Source organism: Engystomops pustulosus, chromosome 2 (genome assembly GCF_040894005.1).
Source record: "Engystomops pustulosus chromosome 2, aEngPut4.maternal, whole genome shotgun sequence".
Taxonomy (NCBI): domain Eukaryota; kingdom Metazoa; phylum Chordata; class Amphibia; order Anura; family Leptodactylidae; genus Engystomops; species Engystomops pustulosus.
This window is the reverse complement of record NC_092412.1, coordinates 96,908,976-96,932,655: the sequence shown is the minus strand read 5'-3', so window position 1 is coordinate 96,932,655 and position 23,680 is coordinate 96,908,976. Positions and strand designations below refer to the sequence as shown.

Sequence of the window (23,680 nt, the reverse complement as noted above, 5' to 3'; positions counted from 1 at the left end):
ATTCATGTAGAACCAAAGTTTTTCTGAAATTCTAAACGAATTGCACTTCATTAGAATTGATTCGCCCATCTCTACCGATAATCTAACCACATTGTCAGCTCACAGAACTAGGTGGAGCATAAGGTAACTGCTTAGAGAGTCCCGAATCACACCCTGTAGTTTTACACTGACCTAAAATTGAACTAAAGGCTTAAAAATGATCTTTATTGTGTTTAAATCACTAGGGGATTGGAATTTGTACATTTTCTTTCATGAGAAACCCCCTTTAAAGGAAACTTACCACAACAAAAAAATGCTAACAAAAAAATGCTCTGGCACCAGCTCACCCTGAGCTGGTGCCATGTATATGTGTATAAACCTACCACTTTTAAGTGGTAGGTTTCCTTTAAGGTGGAAGTGAAACATTTTTGTTGTTTGGGAAAGGATGAATTATATTTTAACCTCTTGGGGATTCCCTACAGTCCATATATGTCCTATAGAGGCGAGGGTTATATGGAGAAGGCTCTTAGGATGTTTCTTCTCCATACAGCAGACACATGCCACTAACTGCCATAATCAGATGCTGTCAACAGTTGTGGTAGTTAACCTGTTGGGTGCTATGGTGAAAGTCTACCATTTCACCACTATACATGGGTGATGTAATATTGATACCAATTGGCACCCTCCATCAGGATTTTTTATGTAGCTTCCCAGTAGATTGCATAAAAATGGTGCCACTAATAAGTACAATTTGTCCTGCAGATAACAATGCATCATACAAATGATCAATGATACAACATCAAATGGAAAAATAAAAATAAGTTAAAGGGGTATTCCAGGAATCAGCATAATTCATATACAAATGGGCACTCAAAATATAAGCTAATGTGTAATTAGTTGTTATTTAAAATTTTGCTCCCCTTAGTAGAAAATGCTGTTGTCATAGACTGTAATGGAGAATTAAAATGCTACTGGCCCTTTAATCAGTCCGTTAATTTCCTCCGCGTGGTCCGTTGCAAGACAGAAGATGGCTGCTGGTCACATGTCCACATCACATGTCCTGCAGCTGCCTGGGCAGGGTCATGTGATCACCACTAAGTTTGGCTGTAGTCGGTTGGTTGCAGTGCATCCAGTATGACCAGTGTTGTGGTGATGGCAGTTACACATCATTACTATGGTAATGAAAGTCTGTTATATCATCACTGTTAGCAGAGCATAAGTGGTAGGAGAAGTTACTGAGAACTAAAGGATCATGGAACTTGTAGTTTCCAGTGGCGGCCATCTTAGTAATAACTCCACCTACTTTAGAGAAGCCATAAACTTTGTAAATCATAAAATCAAATTATTTAAGCTTCGTTTTGTGACTAATGACATTGAGTATTGTTGTATTCATTTAGTTATATCATCATGGGTTTTTGTGTCAGACGTTCATATTCCCGGAATACCCCTTTAAGGCTTGTGGAAGGAGAGGAGTGAAACTAGAAACTGAAACTGAATGATTCTTATGGGGTTATTGGCAAGAATCAACAAAAGTTTGGGCTTAATGAATGAAAATACTAGCCACATGATTCTCCTTACTTTTACCTGCCCTTTGCATTTATATTAACCAAATAAAATCCATACCATAAGACCTTTTGCACACATGTCAGTTTTTGCATCAGTGTTGGGGTTAAAAAGCACATAAAGGTATTGATGCAAATCACAAACCTCTTAATGTAGAGAGGTATTGCGCAGGGTAATATGGCTGCTGACCTCTTTTCACTCTTTGTACCTGTTTGCATATTGATCTGACTCTGTATACTTGTGTATCTAGTTAATGTGCACAGCAAGTCCAGGACTTCAGGCTGCTTTACATAATTGCTTCTGACATGATGTACTAAATCATATCCACCATGATTCTTCCAAACATTAGATAGATGATAACACACAAAGGTGACCATACTTTTTTTTTTAATCAGTGAGCATTGGGAGTAAATCTTGCATTGTACCTTATCATTGGCTATTCTGGCCCACAAAAATAGACCAAATAGGACATGTTCCATTTAGGAAAAACATCTGGGAATCCACTGAACACAAGGACAGCAGACAGACTTAAAGAGACACTGTCACCAGATTTTGACCACCCTGAGTAACAATGCCTGCTGATAAAGGGTTACAAGTCCGCCCCATATCACCTAAAATCAGTGGCCAGTGGGGCACTGTACCTTAATTACAGACATTTTTCTGATATGCAAATTAGCTTTTCTGACTCATGTCTGGTCTCTGTGACCCTTCTCTCTCTCTCAGGCTGGCAGTGAACCACGCCCCCTTATTGTGACTGACAGCTCTGTGTCTCTCCAAATCAGTTCTCTGCCTCCTTGTACTTAGGGACTGTCTGCTAATATTCAACTACAGACATATAAAGCTCTATGTACAGATAGGGATATATTGTGTCAATTATTTTACACCGTGCCTTGTGTTACATTCATGACATGTCACCAGTGAAATCATCACAGGTCCTTTAGCCTCCTAAGAATAGCAAACTGTACGCCATGTATGTGATTACATGCAATCACAGCATCCTCCATGGAGGATGGATAGGAGTAGAAGTCCATGGAGGCTGCTGTGACTTCATGTGGTCAGATACATGCATGGAGTACATTTTGCTATTGTGAAGGAGATAAAGTACCAGAGATGATGTCATTCTGGTCACATGACATGAACTGTGACCAGTAAGGAGGCATAAGGCAGGTGGAGGATTAGATGGGAGGGGCAGACAGAGCAGGACACGCCCCCTCTGATGTCAGGTAATATACCATAAAAAGTGATTTATGGGGATGTAAGCGAAACAATTTTTAGCTAAAAGAATGGTGTCAGTCATTGAATAGAGCTCTATAAGAACCTGTCTGGCATATGTGCAAATGTGGTGACAGGTTCCCTTTAAAATATGCTCATGCACCACAGGGATAGGCATCTAAGCACATTGGGGCACATTTACTTACATTCCCACTGGAGTTCACCAAAAGTGCATTGTTCGACGATAATGCACTGTGCCGTGCACTGTGCCGTGATTCACTAAGATCATGCGCTTGATATCCTGCATACCATCTTTTTAAAGTTGCATGTAAGTGCTTTGGCTTGCAACACAATTTGAAAGTTAAAGGGGTATTCTCATCTGGGCATTCACTTTCAGTTTCATTAATCTGCCATATATAAACATTTCTTCAATTAGATGTTATTAAAAAAAATGTTCCTGTGTGAAGATAATTTCTCATAAATGTAGTCATGTTGTCCCTTAGAAACAAGACTGTGTCCTTGGTTACGGCCACGTCTGGTGGAGAGATTGCACAAAGAAACAAAAAGTTTCTGAATATTAAATTTCCAGGAGTTACTGCAGGTCCCGCAGCCGTCCTGTGGTAATGATCGCTGAATCCAGGTGGTCAGACAGGGCTCATTAGCGCATGTCTGGCCACCGCTGCCAGAGTGTGACGTGGTCGTATCCGGGGAAGCAATCTCGTTTCTAAGGGACAACATGGCTACATGTGTGAAGAAATTATCTTCACACAGGAACATTTTTTTTAATAACATCCAATTGAAGAAATGTTTGCATATGGCAAATGAATTTAATTAAATGTGAATGCCCAGATGAGAATACCCCTTTAAATCCCGTGCTCAGTCTGAATCAGTCAGATCGTCCAACGGTACGCCCCCTAAATTGTTTTGCAAGGAAGCCAGCGGAGCTGCACCAAAAAGGGATCACGTGCACAAAAATCCTAGTGCAGACACTTCTTAAATACCTGTACATGCCGTGTAATCCCCGAAAAAGGTGCACAGTTCGATGAAAGTGAGCAGCGCAACCTTTAGTAAATGAGCCCCAATGTCTTCACTCAAGAAGATTGTTATTATCTTCAAGAGGCAGTGAGGGACATGAAGCCTAATTTATAAAGAAGTGTATGCCTCATAAGAAGCTTTGCACCCAGCCTCAACAGATCATTCACCAAACCTGCTGACCTAGATTTCAGTGATCCTTTACAATTTTATGACATTAAAGGTGAGGTTGTCGACCTTGCCTATTCCCAGCGCTCAAAGGCCTCTCCTTTTATTAGTGGTGTGGGTGTTGAATAACCTCAACATAATGCACAAATGGAGGAAATAAAGACTGAAACCCATAGTTTGCACACCGTTTTTTTAGTACAAATTCGGTTAAGATGCCCCTCAATGTTTACATGCAGGGGAGCTTATAAGAGCATCCATCTCAGATATAGATGTGAACAATTTCAAGTTCTCTCCAGCTGTACACAACAACCAGTATGTGTACAGATGTACCGTATATACTTGTGTATAAGCCGAGTTTTTCAGCACAAAAAATGTGCTGAAAAACCTCAACTCGTCTTATACACGAATCATTACTTTTTTTAAGTGCTGGGCTGGCTGTATACTTCGGGGGCAAAATGGGCTGGTTGTATACTACTGGGGCAGGCTGGGCTGGCTGTATACTACTGGGGCAGGCTGGGCTGGCTGTAAACTTCAGGGGGCAGAATGGGCTGGCTGTATACTGCAGGGGGCAGAATGGGCTGGCTGTATACTACAGGGGCAGGCTGGGGTGGCTGTATACTACTGGGGGCAGGCTGAGCTGGCTGTATACTACTGGGGGCAAGCTGGGCTGGCTGTATAATACAAGGGGACAGGATGGGCTGGCTGTAAACTGCAGAGGGCAGAATGGGCTGGCTGTATACTGCAGAGGGCAGATTGGGCTGCCCGTATACTACAGGCGGCAGAATGGTCTGGCTGTATACTACAGGTGGCAGGCTAGCTGTATACTACTGGAGGCTTGCTGGCTATATACTGGGGGGGCTGTGACCAATGCATTTCCCACCCTCGGCCTGTACTCGAGTCAATAGGTTTTCCCAGTTTTGGTGGTACAATTGGGGGTATCGGCTTATACCCGGGTCGGCTTATACTCGTTTTAGATATAATGTCTAGATGAATTTAAGACACATCACAAACTTTACTAAGTCAACTTTATTGAAAATGTACATATATCAGTATACATGATTGCCATGATAATGCAAAATCTAACAATGATACATACTCATTAAGTATAAAATGGATAGCTATATTTCTAGAGCTGACATGACCAGAAGGTAGTAATACCCAGAGCTTCTTTCCTTGATTTCTTATTAGATGGTACTAACACACAAACATATTACTAGTGAATGATAATTCTCAACCATATTCCTATGACATCACTAAAAGGTTTATTATTGATCCTTCCTTGCTGCTTCTAGTTTTTTCTCATTAGAGGGTAGTAATACAGAAGCATATTCCTAGAGATTACATCACTAGAAGGTCTAAGATTAATCCGATCCTATTGATTTTGGTTCTTTCTCATTTGATAATACTAACATACAGCCATATTACTCAAAAGTATTAAAGGGGTGTTTCGGGAATATGAATGTCTAAAACAAAAACTGCTATAAATAAATGAATATAACAAAACTCAATGTCAGTAGTCACAAAACGGAGCTTAAATAGTTTGAATTTATGATTGTCAAAATGTTTGGGCTTTCTAAAGTAGGGTGAGTTATAAACAAGATGGGTGCCACTGAAAACTACCCATGATCCTTAAGTTCTCAGTAACTCCTCCTTTCTCTTATGCACTGCTCCCAGTGATGATCTAACAGACTGTCCTGCTCTGTTACCATAGTAATGATATGTACGTGCCATTATTGCACATTACACAACTGAGATGATGTCTCACCAGAACACGGACCATACTGGATGCACTGCAACCAACCAACTACAGCCAAACTTAACCACAGCCATCTTCTATCCTGCTTCTGCTCCGCACAGCGAAAACCAATAGACTGATTAAAGGGCCAGTGGCATTTTAATTCTTCATTACAGTATATGTCACCAGTATTTTTCTGCTAAGGGGAGCAAAATGTTTAATAACAACTAATTACATATTAGCTTATATTTTAAGGACCCATTTGTATATGAATTATGCCTATTCTTGAAACACCCCTTTAACACACAAGCATATTCCTAGAGATGATATCACTAGAAGGTCTATGATTGATACTTTCTCACTGTTTATAATTCTCATCTCTCATTAGATGGTAGTAATACACAAGCCTATTCCTTTAGTTGGCATCGCCAGTAGGTCTATGATTGATCCATCCTTACTGTTTTTAGTTCTTTCACATAAGATTAGAGATTACATAATCTGAAAGTCTATTTTGGACCCCATCTTTCCAGTTGTCTCATTAGATGATAGTATTACAGAAACTAAAGATGATATCACCTGAAGTCTATAATTGATCTATCTTGCTGATTCTGGTCATTGCACTATACAGAGTTCTCACAATCTTAAATTTGAATTAGTGTAATTTTCCATCATATATGTAAAGTATTGGGGTGTGAAGGTAATTTGAAATTCATTGAAATAGGAACAAACATATTTAATGATATTGCAGGACTATATATTGCGCAGACATTTAGAGAAATTGTTACAATTAAAAATGTATCTGATGGAATATAGTGGTAAAGCTCCGATGACGCTGGAATACAGGTTTTTTTTTTAACTCAATATTACTGGTGTCTTTTCAGTACTCCTTTAAGCCATTTATTTAATTTGGATACCTTAGTGTATACACCATATTTTCCTTGTTGTGCACAGCCTTCTCCCCAGCTAACAATTCCGGTCACAAAATAAGTGTCTTTGTATGGAGTGACATGTGGGCCTCCGCTGTCTCCCTGGCAAGCATCTTTCACTTCTTTGTCATAGCCGGCACAAAACATGTTGTCTGTGATTGGGAACTTACTGGATTCTTTACAAGTTTGCCTACTAACATATGGTACATTTAGCTTTTGAAGTTTTGTGGCCTGAGCCCCTCGCTCATGAAGACGTCCAAAACCGCTTACCATGGCCTCCCGCTCTTTCATTAGGACTTCCTCAGCAAAATCAGGATCTGGGAGGCATGCCGGAATTATATTATCAGTGTAGTTAATGGCTTCTTTCAGCTTTATGACAGCTATATCAAAGTCATAGGTTAACCTGACAAATTTAGGGTGTATAATTATCTTATCCACTATGTGTATAGCTTCACCAGCTTCCTTCCTTTGAGTATTCATCTCCCCTAGAAAATTATACAAAATAATGTTAGTTTTGGTTGGTTTCAAATGCAAAAAGTAGACATTTTTAGATTTTCTTTGAAGAAGGGTTATTTGTTACCCTTTGCTTGTGTGTCATTCCATATAGCTGTACAATCATATCCACTTCTTCACATAAACCAGTGCACTGTTTTTTTAAGTGAATTAAGTTGAGTAGTGATTTAAAGACATTTTTCATAAGTAAAATATTGCTAACATTTCATTAGGATAGAAAAACTATTTCAGATTGTGAGGGGTCCTATAACCCCCCTATGGATCAGTTTTTCAAAATAGTTACCAGTAATCCCTCATTCAATGCTACTAAACATGGAGCTGTGTTTAAAAAAGATGTAGTAGTAAAAAAACATATATTTTTGTAGATCTAGAAGCCTAAAGCCCAAAATTTTGTTTAAAAGTAAAATTCCATTAAAAAAAAAAAAAATGACATAAGAATCCTCTATTGTTATGAATAAAAACAACACCAAAGTCTCATTGGTTGCTATAAAATTGAAAACTTAGAGGCAGAAAAATAAGTGCAGAAAAAAACAAAAATTGGGTCTAGTTATGAAGGTGTTAATTACCCTGGTCCCCAACCCGTTAATTTTTACTTACTGGATACAATACTTACCTACAATAACTTTGATGTATTTTGTCTGGTTTATGCAGTGTGCTGCTGTGAGGATAAACTGCTTGGACAGGATTGTTCCACCACAGAACGGTTCATTATCTTCACTCAACAAGACAGCCTACATTGATACACCAGATTACAATTTAGATGGGTTACATAAATTGTTATGTAACATCATAGTATCATAATAGAAAATAGGCAGTTGTCCAACCCATTAATCCTATGTTAAAAAGTGTTCATCCAGAGGAAGCGGAAAAAAACATGCAAGGCCACTTCCAAGTGGTCCAGAGTAAGAAAAAAATCCTTCCCAACCCCTAATATGAAAGTCAACATAGTCACAACCTGGATCAACAGAAACTATTTATGTTATGTTTTTTTTCCCACAGGATGTGATATTTTTTCTCTCCAGAATCTGGCATCCAGGCCCCTCTTGAACATGTACAAATTATCAGCCCTTACAACATCTAGTGGAAGAGAATTTCATAGTCTCAACCCTCACTCAGTAAAGAATATGGCGACAGTAGAAGCGCTCTAGGAGTTCATTCCTAAAAATATTTTAAAAAATGCAATATTTAGCTATATATTATCTATGTGAAAGCTTATTCCCAAGACACCAGAGGTTGTTTGCCCACAGTCCACTAATATAAATCCACTACAATATTAGTTACCTGCCATGGGCATTCTCCAAATCTGCAGTCTTTTCCACCAACAATTCTTTCATTTGGGTTATAGTCGTCATCTAAATCATCTAATGAAAGGTCAGGAAGGACTTCTTCAGGCTGGATGTTATTACTGATTGGTGCACTACTTGCAGTTTCATTTAACTTAGAACCATCTGTGTGGTTTGTAGGACTTTCCACTTCCTCTGGTAAGGACCTCTTGGCCCTAAAGCCAGGTCTTTTTCCACATGGGTATGTGTCTGTATAACACAATGGAGATTTAGAAAGTTATGGAAGTGCAAAAATTCTGGCAAAGACAAAACATTGGAATAAAGAAAAAATATGCATCTACTATCATTTAACAAAATGATCCAGTTTATGTAGTCTATGAATAGATTATTGCTGGTGTCATGTAGGAATCTTTGTACTCCCTTCCAGTATGCCAGTACCTTAGGGCAGAGCCTGATACTGTGATACAAGTCTGTAGCTGTCCTTCTACATTTTGGGTAACTAGTTATTCTGGTTGGCATATACCGCTTTGTGTATAAATGTGCACATCACATTTATGATGTGCTTTCGTGTCAACGCCCATCCCTTGTGGATATGTCCTGTTACATTCTCAGGGCCGGATTAAGGTTGGTGGGGGCCCCTGGGCGCAAAATCTGGTGGAGGCCCCCACTGAGTGTAGCGTACATACACATCCTCCTGCTTCCTTTCCACTATCCCAGCAGTAACACAGCTACATATAGCCGCCTCGCTCCCAGGAACACAGCTACATACAGCCGCCTCGTCCCCAGTAACACAGCTACATACAGCCACCTAGTCCCCAGTAACACAGCTACATACAGCCGCCTCGCTCCCAGTAACACAGCTACATACAGCCGCCTCGTCCCCAGTAACACAGCTACATACAGCCACCTAGTCCCCAGTAACACAGCTACATACAGCCGCCTCGCCCCCAGGAACACAGCTACATACAGCCGCCTCGTCCCCAGTAACACAGCTACATACAGCCACCTAGTCCCCAGTAACACAGTTACATACAGCCGCCTCGCCCCCAGGAACACAGCTACATACAGCCGCCTCATCCCCAGTAACACAGCTACATACAGCCACCTCACCCCAGTAGCACAGCTACATACAGCTGCCTCATTCCCAGTAACACAGCTACATACAGCCGCCTCACCCCCAGTAACACAGCTACATACAGCCGCCTCGCCCCCAGTAACACAGCTACATACAGCCGCCTTCCCCCCAGTAACACCGCTACATACAGCCGCCTCACCCCCAGGAACACAGCTACATACAGCCGCCTCACCCCCAGGAACACAGCTACATACAGCCGCCTCATCCCCAGGAACACAGCTACATACAGCCGCCTCATCCCCAGGAACACAGCTACATACAGCCGCCTCATCCCCAGGAACACAGCTACATACAGCCGCCTCATCCCCAGTAACACAGCTACATACAGCCGCCTCACCCCAGTAACACAGCTACATGCACCCGCCTCATCCCCAGTAACACAGCTACATACAGCCGCCTCATCCCCAGGAACACAGCTACATACAGCCGCCTCATCCCCAGGAACACAGCTACATACAGCCGCCTCATCCCCAGTAACACAGCTACATACAGCCGCCTCATCCCCAGTAACACAGCTACATACAGCCGCCTTCCCCCCAGTAACACAGCTACATACAGCCGCCTTCCCCCCAGTAACACAGCTACATACAGCTGCCTCTCCAGTAACACCACTACATACAACTGCCTCACCCCCAGTAACACAGCTACATACAGCCGCTTCATCCCCAGTAACACAGCTACATACAGCCGCTTCATCCCCAGTAACACAGCTACATACAGCCGCCTTCCCCCCATTAACACAGCTACATACACCCGCCTTATCCCCAGTAACACCACTACATACACCCGCCTCATCCCCAGGAACACAGCTACATACACCCGCCTCATCCCCAGGAACACAGCTACATACACCCGCCTCATCCCCAGGAACACAGCTACATACACCCGCCTCATCCCCAGGAACACAGCTACATACACCCGCCTCGCCCCCAGTAACACAGCTACATACAGCCGCCTCATCCCCAGTAACACAGCTACATACAGCCGCCTCATCCCCAGTAACACAGCTACATACAGCCGCCTCGCCCCCAGTAACACAGCTACATATAGCCGCCTCACCCCAGTAACACAGCTACATACAGCAGCCTCGCCCCCTATTAACACAGCTACATACAACCGCCTCATCCCCAGTAATACAGCTACATACAGCCGGCTCATCCCCAGTAATACAGCTACATACACCCGCCTCATCCCCACTAATACAGCTACATACAGCCGCCTCATCCCCAGTAATACAGCTACATACAGCCGGCTCATCTCCAGTAATACAGCTACATACACCCGCCTCATCCCCAGTAATACAGCTACATACAGACGCCTCATCCCCAGTAATACAGCTACATACAGCCGGCTCATCCCCAGTAACACAGCTACATACACCCGCCTCATCCCCAGTAACACAGCTACATACTGGGGCCAGGTATACATCCCCCACACTGATATATACACACCTTTATATACTTATATACACACAGATAAAGTTCTACACGCATATACTTGCACCCATATATACACACACACATTTATGCACTCATATACATTTATACACTAATACAGAGTATATAGAAACTCATAAAGAGTGTATAAATACAGTATATGCAACACAGTAGATGCATATATGCCTATATACACAGTATATACACAGGAGATGCATATATACCCATATACACAGTATATACACAGGAGATGCATATATACCCATATACACAGTATATACACAGGAGATGCATATATACCCATATACACAGTATATACACAGGAGATGCATATATACCCATATACACAGTATATACACAGTAGATGCATATATACCCATATACACAGTATATACACAGTAGATGCATATATACCCATATACACAGTAAGTACACAGTAATGCATATATACCCATATACACAGTAGATGCATTTATACGCTGTACATGCATTTATACGCTGTACATGCATATATACACAGTATATGCACAGTATATACATATATACACAGTATATGTATGTATATACTGTACATACATATATATATACACAGTATATACTGTACATACATATATATACACAGTATATACTGTACATACATATATATACACAGTATATACCCATATACACAGTATATACACATAAATACACAGTATATACCAATATACAAACAATATATACACATAAATACACAGTATATACCAATATGCAAACAATATATACACATATACACAGTATATACACTGTATATACACATATACACAGTATATACACTGTATATACACAGTATATACACTGTATATACACATATACACTGTATATACACTGTATATACACATATACACTGTATATACACTGTATATACACTGTATATACACAGTATATACACTGTATATACACATATACACAGTATATACACTGTATATACACAGTATATACATACAGATAAATATATATGTATATACTTACCTCTTAGGGTGACTGGCCGTGGCTTCAGGCGGGTGGGGGGTCTTTTGGTTCTTGTTCTGCTGGTAGGGGGTCGGCGGTGCTTGTTCAAGAGGGGGGGGAGGCGGGGGGGGGGTGCCGCTTGTTCGGACGGGGATGGGGGGCGACGGGTGCTTTTTCAAGCGGGGGGGGGGCGGAGGGGGGTGACGATTGTTCAGGGGGGGCGCCGGGTGCTTTTCCAAGCGGGGAGCGGAGGGGGGGGGGTGTCGCTTGTTCGGCCGAGGAGGGGAGGGGCGGCGGGTGCGTGTTTGAGAAGGGGGTGCGGGCTTGCTTGTCCTGGCGCGGGGGTTGATGTCACGGCCATGAATGGCGGGGGATGGGCGGGCCGGCAGGCGGCCACCTGTGCCGGGGCTCGCTTGTTCGGCCGGGGATGGGAGGGGGGGCGGTGGCTGCCTGTTCGAGCGGGAGCGGGGGGGCGGGGCAATTGAGCAGGTTTCTTGTTTAGGCGGGCCGGCGGGGGTTGGTTGCTCGGCCACACATGCCTGGGGATGGGGGGGCGGGAGGCGGTAACCTGTGCCGAGGGGGGCGGCCTTGGAGGTGGAGGCGGTGTCACCTGTGCTGAGGGGGCGGCCTGGGAGCTGGAGGCGTCTCTGTCGTGAAGGGAGATGTCGTGGAGGCGTCTCTGAGTCTGGGAGCGGCGGGCATCTCAGACGGGTGGCGCGGGAGGTGCGATCTGGTGGGGGCCCCTTGGGGGGGGCAAGATGGTGGGGGCCCCGGGGCTCGAGCCCCGGGAGCCCCGCCTATAATCCGGCCCTGTACATTCTGTGCCTTCAATTTCCTTTCCCAATATTGTAATGGGATGTATGTCAGGTTAGTGTTTCCTTCACAACTAATTTGGTTGCACAAGATAGATATTGAGAATCTGTCTGTTGATGTTTCTAACAGTTTTTCGAATGTGTCGTCTTGCATCTTACCTGCCATTGTTGTAGTCTTCTTCTACAGAAGGAATAATGTTATATATATGCAACATCCCCCACCGGGGCCTAGCCCTTGAGGTGAGGCCTGGAGACAGTCGGGGCCCGCGGTACCGGAGTGGCTGGCGGTTGCGGCCTAAGCACGCTATTGTCACGGTGCTTGGTACAGGGGGAACCGGAGGGCTGTCCTACAGCCTGGCAGGTCTCCGGCAGGGTGGTGTTGGCAAGAAATGATGAGGGAGAGGCGGCTATAGCGGATCTCCCTGGGGCAACCCCTTAATGTCCCGAGTGTGAGTCTCTGTGTGATGGACAGGGTGCCGGTGATGAAGGCAGCCGTATTAGCAGGGACCAGACGGAGACAGAAGTTGAAGAAAACAACTTACAGTTCTTTATTTGAACCGGCAGGAACCGCAGCAACGTGCCTTTAACAGGTAGATGGAAGTGCTGAGATGTAAGTTGGAGGGAGCCTCAGGAGATAGTTCAACCGGCCTGGATGTAGAGGGCAGGCTGGGAAGGCAGCTGTGTCCTGGTAGGAAGCTTCAGCTTGTCCTGTAGGGCTTCAGGTATCACCTTTAAAGGTAAGATGATACCCCTTTCCTCACTACACTAACTCTAGTCTTCTTGCTCCACTCTTCAGAGGCAGGGGCTAGGCTCTTCCTGCTCTGGTATGGGCTAGACTGAGATTGCTCACTCACTCACTCACTAGGATTCTCCTACACTGGAATCTCTCTCAACTAGAATCCTCTCTAGAACATTCCTGGCCAGAGGTTTTATTACCTCCCTTTGGTCAGGTGGTGGCTGCTCCTCCAATCACATCTCAGCTTACAAAGGACAGGATGTAACACAGATCATTGGACAATAGCATCTTGCATCATACAAAATACTTAACTTCTGCCTTGCCAGGCAGGACTCACCACTGCAATATCCCCTATGTCCTATAAGGACCATGTAGTGTGATGTGGGTACATGCAGGTGGGACGTATTTGCAAACACTCCCTCGCCATTGCATCGGCGAGGGTGTTGCATATATATATATATATATATATATATATGGCGACATATATAATGTTGATTTGGGGGGGAAGGTTGAATTCCTGAGTAATCTCCTGCATCGTTTTCAACCCAGCCTCTGTATGGAGATCCTATTTTGCTTACATGGCAAATAGAGCCTACTGGTTATACCTGGTTTTAATTCAAGGTGAGGGGTGTGTGTTATGAGAGTTTAACTGAAAATTTGTATTGTATTCAGATATGTACATTGAGTTATGAGTTATTTCAAAAACCAGTGAATACATAAAGGGTTGTAAGCAGGGTAAAGCAAGAAAGTACCAACAATACAATAGGAGACCTGCCTTACTGTATTTAGGGACAGTCTGCTAATATTCAACTACAGACATATACAGCTCTATGTACAGATGGGAAGTGCCTTGTATAATGTTAATGACATGTGACCAGTGACATAATCACAGGTCCTATAGGCTTCTAAGAATAGTTAACTGCACACCATGTATGTGATTACTTGAAAACACAGCAGCCTCCATAGAGTATGGTAAGGAGTAGAAGTCCATGGAGGCTGCTGTAACTTCATGTGGTCAGATACATTCATGGGGTACAGTTTGCTATTATTAAGAGGTTAAAGTACCTGAGATGATGTCACTCTAGTCACATGACATGAACTGTAAACAGTAAGGAGGCATAAGGCATGGGGAGGATTAGATCGGAAGGGCCAGCCAAGCAAGACACATACCCTCAGATGTAAGGTAATAAAAGATAAAAGGTGATATATGGGGATATAAGCGAAACAATTTTTAGCTAAAAGAAGGGGATCAGTCAGTTAATAGAGCTCCATAGACTGTCAATGGCTGTACATGTATATGTGCAAATGTGGTGACAGGTTCCCTTTAAGTATTTAGTGTAAATTACCAGATATAATTTCATGGCTGTCTCTCCAACTTATGTTTATATTACCTGTTGTCTTTAAATCATGCAACTCTATTAGCTATTTTAGTTATTTAGATAAAGTTAAGGGGTAAGTGTTAAATAAGTTCTATTATTTAGTTATTTATGTTTTCAGTTATAGTTCCACTGTAAAATGGCATATTCTGAAAAATCCAGATTTACTAAACTTCCATACATGGTAATGGAAGTTACAGAATTACAATAGTATTACTGTCATATAATGTAAAACATACATTTCAGTTAAATGGGTAAAATATAGAATAAAATACATTTTTAGTCCAAATCAGATTACGGTACATAGATTGACATTTCTCACCCTCTGCAACACAGGATTTCCCGTCATCTCCTAGCTTATATCCCGTGGTACAAGAACAGATAATATCTCTGTGGTCTACCTTACAATACTGGTCACAGCCGCCATTGTTCAGACTGCACATCTTCTGAATTACTGAAAAATAATTAACATGTTAACGTAGATATGTATTTATGGGCTTGTCTACTTCATTAACATTTTCATATAACAACCATTGTAGCAATTATGTTTTATATAACCAGGGCTATTACCATGTAAATGTGGGCATTGCCATGTTCTCCTTAAGTACAGTTCCCACTGACATTTTCCAAGGTTGGGCCCTATGCACATGAATGTGTGCGACCTGTGTCTTATCAGCATGGGAGGTCCACTCACATGCTGATGACAGTAGAAAAGACTGTAGAAACTATATTTGACTGTAAAAATAGTAAAAAAAGACAGTCATCTTTTACACAGGGGTGTGGAAACCACAGCTATGTTCAATAGCCCTTAAAAATACATGGGACCATGTTCTTAGGACAAAAGGTTTTCACCTAACCATTACATCCACCATTTTACAATATATACACCAAAAAAGTAGAGCAGTGCTTAAATATTAATAATAAAGTATATAATCTATATTGAACAAATTTATATCACAATAATATTATAAGACTTTAATATTTTAAAATATATTTAATGCCAATCACACACTTCATGATAACCATATAACCATTTCTAAGTATGTAGAAGCACATCAAAAATATTGGTAATGTAATGTGTATCAAGGACTTAACTTTATCATCCCATATATATGCATACCCAACAAAAATGCTACCTGTAAGGCATCATGAGAAAAATCTCACAGTATAACGGGGAACCAAGGGGACTACAGATCCCCAACATGCTTTGCATCAGAGGAATATTTAATGTAAAAGATTCCACGAGCCAGAACTGCTAGATATTCTTATATTGTAATGGCCTTCCACTCTCTACAACTTTGACAAATGGTCTGAGGAAGGTCCTACATTTTTGGACCAACATATTATCAATACAATAAGCAGTTTTGGAGTGTTTCATTTTTTTACTTTAATCGAGATGTGCATTGAAAATGTTATATATCTGCAGATAAATGACTACAGACTTGGCAACACTAAAGTAAAATTCTTCCCTTGCATTCTTAATTCTGCTCTACAAATCCTGATAGAAATATATTGATTTCATTGTGCTGTATATTCAATAAGGCGTCTACATGCATTACATTGATGAGAACAAATGAAAGTACAAAAGATAGAAATCTAAGGTAGATATATTTATTCTCAAGGCTTACCTATCTCACAAGTTTTGCCCTCAAAACCAGAATTGCAGAGACATGTGAATTCACCAATTCCATCTTTACATGACCCACCATATTGGCAAGGACTGGATGAACACTGGTCACCATCTAAAAATGCAAAAATGGATTGAAAAATCAAGAAAATTTTAATTAAAGCACTGATAGAGTCACTTAGCACTTAATGGTTCCCACATGATATAATGCCCCTTGGTGTCCCATTACTGTGAAACCCCAAACTGTATAATTCCACCTTCCTGTGGTTCTTCTCTGTGCACCAACATTGTGTCTTCGCTAGCCGTCTTTCTACAGAGGATGGCAATCATTGTGTAAAGGTAATGCCCAGCAGCATGGAAAGAAGAATGGTAAACATTACCAAACCTCTGGAGAACCATGAAGCACATAAAAACCCAAACCAAAAAATAAGAGCTGTGTCTGGGGTATGAATTCATTTATGGGTCTAATATATGGTCTTAGTTAAGAGGTCTGCTCTGGGGTCTGGAATAATTTGGGGCTGTTAGTCTATGGCTGCAGAACTCTGTACACTGTACATTCTGAATTTGTCAGTTTTAATCTTCCATTGATAGGAGAAAAATGAATCTCTTCAAATTGGAGGACATGAGTTCTGAGTTACAGGATAAATGAAGGACCTGCCACCTCGTGTTCCAGGAAATCTCAGTATTCCCTATGAGATAACAATTGATGGACGTTTTTCTTTAGAAATTTGTGTTGTGTTAACCCCGTTATTCTTACAACAAAATGTTACACTGACTGACATGCTATCTTGTCGATTTTGATCGAGCAGTGCTATACAAAGCACAGGATAATACCAATCATTCCTGGGTAACTGAGAAATGTGAAACCTACTTAATTGAATTAAGCCTATAAAATCCCTGCTTCTTTATTTCTTAGAGTAAAGACAATTATTACCTACATATTTCTATATTTCTTATCATTTTATCACCTATGGATTAATTCTGGAAATACATAATTAAATGGTATACTTACCAACATACTTGTTCCAAAATTCTCTCTGTTAAAGAAACATTGTAAAATGTTGTAAATGTATTAATATAAACACATTAAAGTCTTTTTTGTGATTATTTTTATTTTTTTAGGCACAATTTGGAGCTTATATTTGATTCCGAATTTTGTCACGTTCCAGAAACCATTAGCTGGTTCAGATCTGTGGATATGTAGCACAGAATCTATAGAGCATTAAAGCGGTTGTCTGAGAATAACAAAAAATATTGTATATGGAAGGAGGAAGGGGGGGTGTGGCTGTAAAAATACTAACCAACATTACGCTCGTCTCTCTTGCTGATCCTATTCACAGTCCGTTATTGCCAGTTTCTCTATACAGAGGTTGGCTGTGCTATCTAAATCAGCTGGACTACAACAGGAGTTTCAGGCTGCAGCACAAACGCAGCTGTGGTTGGGATGGCATTGGCGGCCTCTGTATACAATTAGAAATCCAGCAGTGAATGATGGGCTTGTGGGTAATTGGGAGCAGGGAGAGAGGTGAGAATAATAAGTAAATATTTTTACATCCCCCGCCATATATTAAAAAATTGTATTCCCAGTCAACCCCTTTAATTATCTTACTTATTTTCGCAGAGTATGTAAAAAGGGGATAAAACATGTTGTACATCAGCATTTCTGTTGGAGTCTCAAAAAATTATAAAAAAGTCATAATTTAGGTAAACCTGCAACTCCACTGAGGGTGGGCCACATTTGCCAAATGAGCTCTGGCATTTCTATATGCTTTTAGTTGTGATTGGTAATCTGCAGATCGACTACAGTTGGTAGAAGATAGACTCCACCTCTTTTGTACAAACCATGTGATCTGAGAGCAATAAAAGATAGACAGACAGACACTGAGCTCACGGATATATACAGAAGTCTTCTATTTAGTCCTGCTTTCTCTATCCAAACAAATTTACTCCAGATCTTTTAAATTAACACTGGCAATGCCTATTCCCACCTCAGTTTATAGACACTTTGAAATCTGTGGCCCTTACAGTTTTGTCTTCATCTTCAAACACTTCTCTGGCTTCCTCGTGGTTGCAGCGTTCCTCAAAGCACTCTCTTTCCAAATTTCCCTTTTTGAATTCTTCAAATGGGCTATTGGCACGTTTCCACCTCTTTAAAATGCCATTCGCATCATTATGGCTCACAAAAACTACAATTCACGAAAGATAGTTATACTGTTATTGATCACATTTATTTTCAATTGTCAACAAAGTGTACATTATGCTAAATGGGTTTAAGAGTATTTTAGTTTTTCAGAAACATGAGAGGGCATGGTTGGTTTAAAACAAAAACCCTCTTGAGAGATGCTCCCAAGACTACTGTGGCAGGTCCCAGCTTCCTATGCTTTAATTCCTGGGTAAATGGACGCTCTCATGTCACACTCATTCTGCAGGTGCCACAGATCCAATTGCTGTGTCAGTGGTCATAATTAATAGACAACATGTGACCACGGAGTCAAGTGGTCATTCACAGAATGAAAACAGCACTTCTGTTCTGACATAATTGGAATAGGGAGCCACCATGAAGATCCCTCTGTAGGGTATGTTATCCATACCCCATGGTGGATTTTCCTAAAAAAATTAAAACCCCCCTTAAACTAGCTAGTTACCAGTATACCACGTGGTTAGCTAGCTTAAACCATTATGATATATTATCAGATTACAAACCCATTTTAGCCTTTTAAGTTGCTATTTATTTTTTAGCTCTTTATTGCTTTCCAGGAGCCATTTGTTTTTCTATTTCTGTTAATGAATGCTTACTTTTATTGGGGAAACAAGCTTTACCAATTTTTAGGATGTTTCTTATTTTATCTGGAGCTGTTTTTATAATATTCACCATAAGGTATAAATGGCATTGTAACCTTATTCTGTGGGTCTGAAAATTTGTGTAAATAACACATTTATACAGATTTAAAAAAATGTTTTTATCTTGCTTCATTCTGCCACAAGATGGAATTTAAAGGACAGATGTGGCTCCTTGTAGTGGGACCCCATTATGGTAATACAGTACATTTAAAGATCTAAAGAACTCAAAATTTACAAAGTGAACAAAAAGTTGTACATTTCAAAAAAAGGTATCAATCAAAAATACAGTTTGGCCCATAAAATATGGTCTCCTACACAGCCTTTTTATACAGCCTAAGCATAAAGAATATTATGAAAGAATATGATGATATTTAATATCTTTTTTAAGAAATTAAAGCATAACAAAATTCTTATAAATTTGTTTCTATGTGAACATACTGACCCAAAGAACAAAGGGGATTTGTCATTAGGACACCATAGGAAAAGATTTAAAACAAAGTTCGTCAGGAAAGATGTTTTTTTTTTATTCCACAATATTTTGACATTTTTAGCCATTTTCTCAGTATACAATGATGCCTCACGTAAGCCCCCCTCCCCAAACAAGCCTTCATACTTAACAAAAAAAAAATTATGGCTTATTAAAAAATTTAAAAACTGTGGAATTAAGGAGTTAACCTTTTCAAATTAACAAAATGTGTACTCTTGCATCTACCTAAAGTGCATCAGATGATCAGCACCATAACAATTTTGGTAGGAATTGTTACTCAGTTCCAACAGAATACAAAATAGTATTCCTACTATTTCCTACAAAATAGTTTTAATATGCCAAATTACAATAATTGGGTTTCTATCCCACTATACAGTAACCAGACAAAATTGCTGTTGTATCTACAACTATAAATGATAGACATTTTACACTGAAGTTGTGAGGACTTTGTGACATAGTGAAGAGGCGTGACCACATATTATAACTACACCATTTCAATAAATCTATGCACTATATATATATCCCATGAATACTGTAAATGTTGTAGCATATAGTTTATTATTAATTGTTATCCATCGTAGATGCAGTACTAAGCCCTGGTCGAGTACAAATTTTGCAGTCACTCTTTGGATCAAAAGTTCAGAGTAGTTTAGTGAATTTGTTCTTTTTATGTATATCTACCCAGAGAAACCCTCTCTAAGTTCACTGTTGTATAGAGGCATTACAGATAGTGAGATATGGATCTTATGAGACTCTTACAGGGGCTGCATAACTCTAAAGGTACCATACATGCCAAAAAGTTGCAGTGTGTTATAGGAGCATAAAATGTTTTGTTAAAGGGTACAAATGTCATAGTAACTCTGTACCAGTGTCAGTATTAATTGCCCATTAGAATGTATTAATGTTTTGATTTTCATTATAGAGGATACAACACTGCACTAGATGTTTCTATAATGGACAGAATGAACTGAAAGGATCACATAAAGAGATCTTATCTAAGAACAATATTCTGACATAAATTTTACACATAGGACCAATTACATAACCTAGCAGAGATTTCTGGAAAAGACCCTCACTTCAGGCAATGTAGACAATCTATTACTTCCATACCATATATAACACAAAAATGCAGAAAACCAGATATTGTCTTACCATTTTCTGCAGGTTTAAGGAGGACAACAGGTAGAGATATAAGAAGTATGAGACACGTCTTTCCAGCCATGATGTGTTATTCACTGAAATGGTCTTATTTCCTTTCGGGCGGCTAATGTGACAAAAAGAGTCAAGAGTTCAAGCTGCAGCTTGCAAGGGAAATTAGGAAATTCCTGCCTTGAGCACAAACTACTGGAAAGTAACCTGGACAGGCCCTGAGCTATAGCTGTGTCATTGGCTATTGTTTACTGGCTAAATGATGTTTTAGCAACAATTGTGTGACTGTGCTTCAGGCTGATGTACCAGGGAAGATTGAAGTTTACAGCCAAGATAAAACTATTTGCTCACCTTATGCAATATGTCCCATGAAATTCTGATCCGCTGTATTTGCTTTGTTAAACGGACAAAGGACAAAGTGTGTACTGGCAAATGAAATGGCTACTGTCCAGATTACCTTGACAGTCATGGATCGTCTGTAACCCCACCTCATAAAAGAAACAAAAAAATAGAAGAAATGGAATCACCACTGAATATTCACAATTGATGATTCATTCACTTGCTGATTGCAGTCATAAGGTCATACATAAATTTGCATAGTAAAATGCTAAAATTTGCAATGCTATAATTGTAAGCTGTTTGTAAATACTAGGAAGAATTGCTGGCTATGACTGCAGTTTACTAGATTTTTTTATTTTTACACCATTTAGTTATACATAGATAGTATGCTCCCCAGCATTGTGGAATGATTGAAAATACAGGATGAGTAGAAATGTTACGGGTATTCCCAATTGGACTTTGACATTTCATTTAATTCATCTGCCATATACATACATTTCTTCAGTTGGATGTTATTGAAAAAATGTTTCTGTGTGAGAATAATTTTTCAAAAATGTAGTCATATTGTCACCTTAGAAATGGAGGACATCTGTCCTTGGATCCAACCACCACAGCTGAAGTGATTACGTAAAGAATTAAATTGCTTGTCATATGAAATTATAGGGCAGCATGGTGGCTGAGTGGGTAGCACTTCTGTCTTGCAGCGCTGGAGTCCTGGGTTCAAGTCCCACCCAGGACAACATCTGTAAAGAGTTTGTATGTTCTCTCCGTGTTTGCGTGGGTTTCCTTCAGGTACTCGGGTTTCCTCCCACACTCCAAAACATACTTGTAGGTTGTTTAGACTGTGAGCCCTGTGGGGACAGGGATCAATGTGACATGCTTTGTGCAGCGCTGCATAATCTGTAGGTGCTATATAAATAAAGAATTATTATTATATGAAATGTCCAGGAGGTACTGCATGTTCTACAGCAGTCCTGTAGGAGTGATAACTGAATCCAAGTTGTTGGGGAGACCTCAATAACACATTTAGCCTTTTATTAGTAATTGCATTACAATATAATTGTATATTATAACTTACCTTGCACCCTGCCAAAATCCTGGGGTAGTCACAGGGGCTGGGCTTTGGTGTGGATGCATTTCAAAAAACAACATGTGACTTGTCTGTTTTACTAACTCCTCAGATCTTAGCCCCCACCTTTGTGCTCCTGTACAGCCCCTCCATCCTGCTCCTTCACAGAGGTCACAGTGTGGTAAGCTGACATCAGTGGGAGAGGGAGGAGCTATACAGGAGCACACCGATGGGGGCTAAGATCTGTAGAGTGAGTAACACAGACAAGTCACATGTTGTTTTTTGATGTTTTGTAATGCAAATGCTTATAAAAGGCAGAGAGACATATTTGCACTGCAGGTGTGATGGGCTTTTGCAACCTGTCTTTAGTGAAAATTAGGTCCCTGGTGACAGGTTCCCTTTATTTTTTCATTACATACAGTGTCCCCTAATTAAATTATTCTACTTATAATTCCCAACTTCAAATTGTTTATAATATACTCAGCCTCCCCCTAAGTGATTTAAATTATATATGGTTGCTGGGTACAACTCCCTGTACCCACAACCCAATTAATAATTAAATATTGTATTTAGAATTAATTTGGGAAGTGCTGTATAATTAAAGATTTGCACATCATTGCTAGTACAAGTCATAAAAAGGATGTACCTGGTGGAGGATAATCATCACATCTGTGTTGCTAGATGCCACTTCTGTCTGTGTGTGAATAGTACCATAGTCAATTACTTAACTGTTCAGTTAATTTCAGCATGTATACAGTTAAATTCAGAGTGCCAGTGGGCCAAGTCTGACTGTGGTTGTCATCAGTTAATATAAATGTTGTCGGAATGTTATGATTTGGTTTTGGTCCACACAAAAGCTGTAAAAACAAAGCCTGCCTAAAAAAATGGAGCAACTATGTTTATCTTTGTCAGTTCCACCACATCTCAATACACAGTATAAAATATTAAATGGTACCACTATATTTTGTCACACAGTCACACAATAAAAATAACATTACTTTACTTTGCTCTGTAAATGGGAAAAAACTTTATGGATTTTTGAAGGCAAAAACAGAAAAAGGGCTTTGGTGGTGGCAGGAGGTCAATGGAAAACCAGTAGATGGAGAACTGGCTCATAGCTTATTGACAGTCCAGCTGTCACGGAAGATCTTCCTGTCATATGGACACCCTCCACACCCGCCAGGACCAGCAGGGATGCACCATGACAGAGGGGGAGGTGCACAGTGGTAACCTCTTTGGTCCCAGGAAGATGTTAAAGGGGAGTCCGGCTGTGTT

The 23,680-nt window shown here is 40.5% G+C and overlaps 1 protein-coding gene across 1 annotated transcript in view; it reads right to left on the bottom strand.

Annotated features, from left to right (window-relative positions):
* Positions 1 to 21,273, bottom strand: part of LOC140117044 (coagulation factor X-like) — a 42,019-nt gene extending 20,746 nt beyond the window's left edge. The window contains exons 1-8 of the mRNA XM_072133477.1: positions 21,001 to 21,273; positions 18,546 to 18,706; positions 17,533 to 17,557; positions 16,522 to 16,635; positions 15,216 to 15,347; positions 8,410 to 8,660; positions 7,742 to 7,859; positions 6,555 to 7,100 (exon numbers count right to left, since the gene is read on the bottom strand). Of these exons, the coding sequence (XP_071989578.1) occupies positions 6,555 to 7,100; positions 7,742 to 7,859; positions 8,410 to 8,660; positions 15,216 to 15,347; positions 16,522 to 16,635; positions 17,533 to 17,557; positions 18,546 to 18,706; positions 21,001 to 21,070 (1,417 nt within the window). The 5' untranslated portion in view covers positions 21,071 to 21,273. The remainder of the gene's footprint in view (positions 1 to 6,554; positions 7,101 to 7,741; positions 7,860 to 8,409; positions 8,661 to 15,215; positions 15,348 to 16,521; positions 16,636 to 17,532; positions 17,558 to 18,545; positions 18,707 to 21,000) is intronic.
* Between the last annotated feature and the right edge of the window lie 2,407 nt (positions 21,274 to 23,680).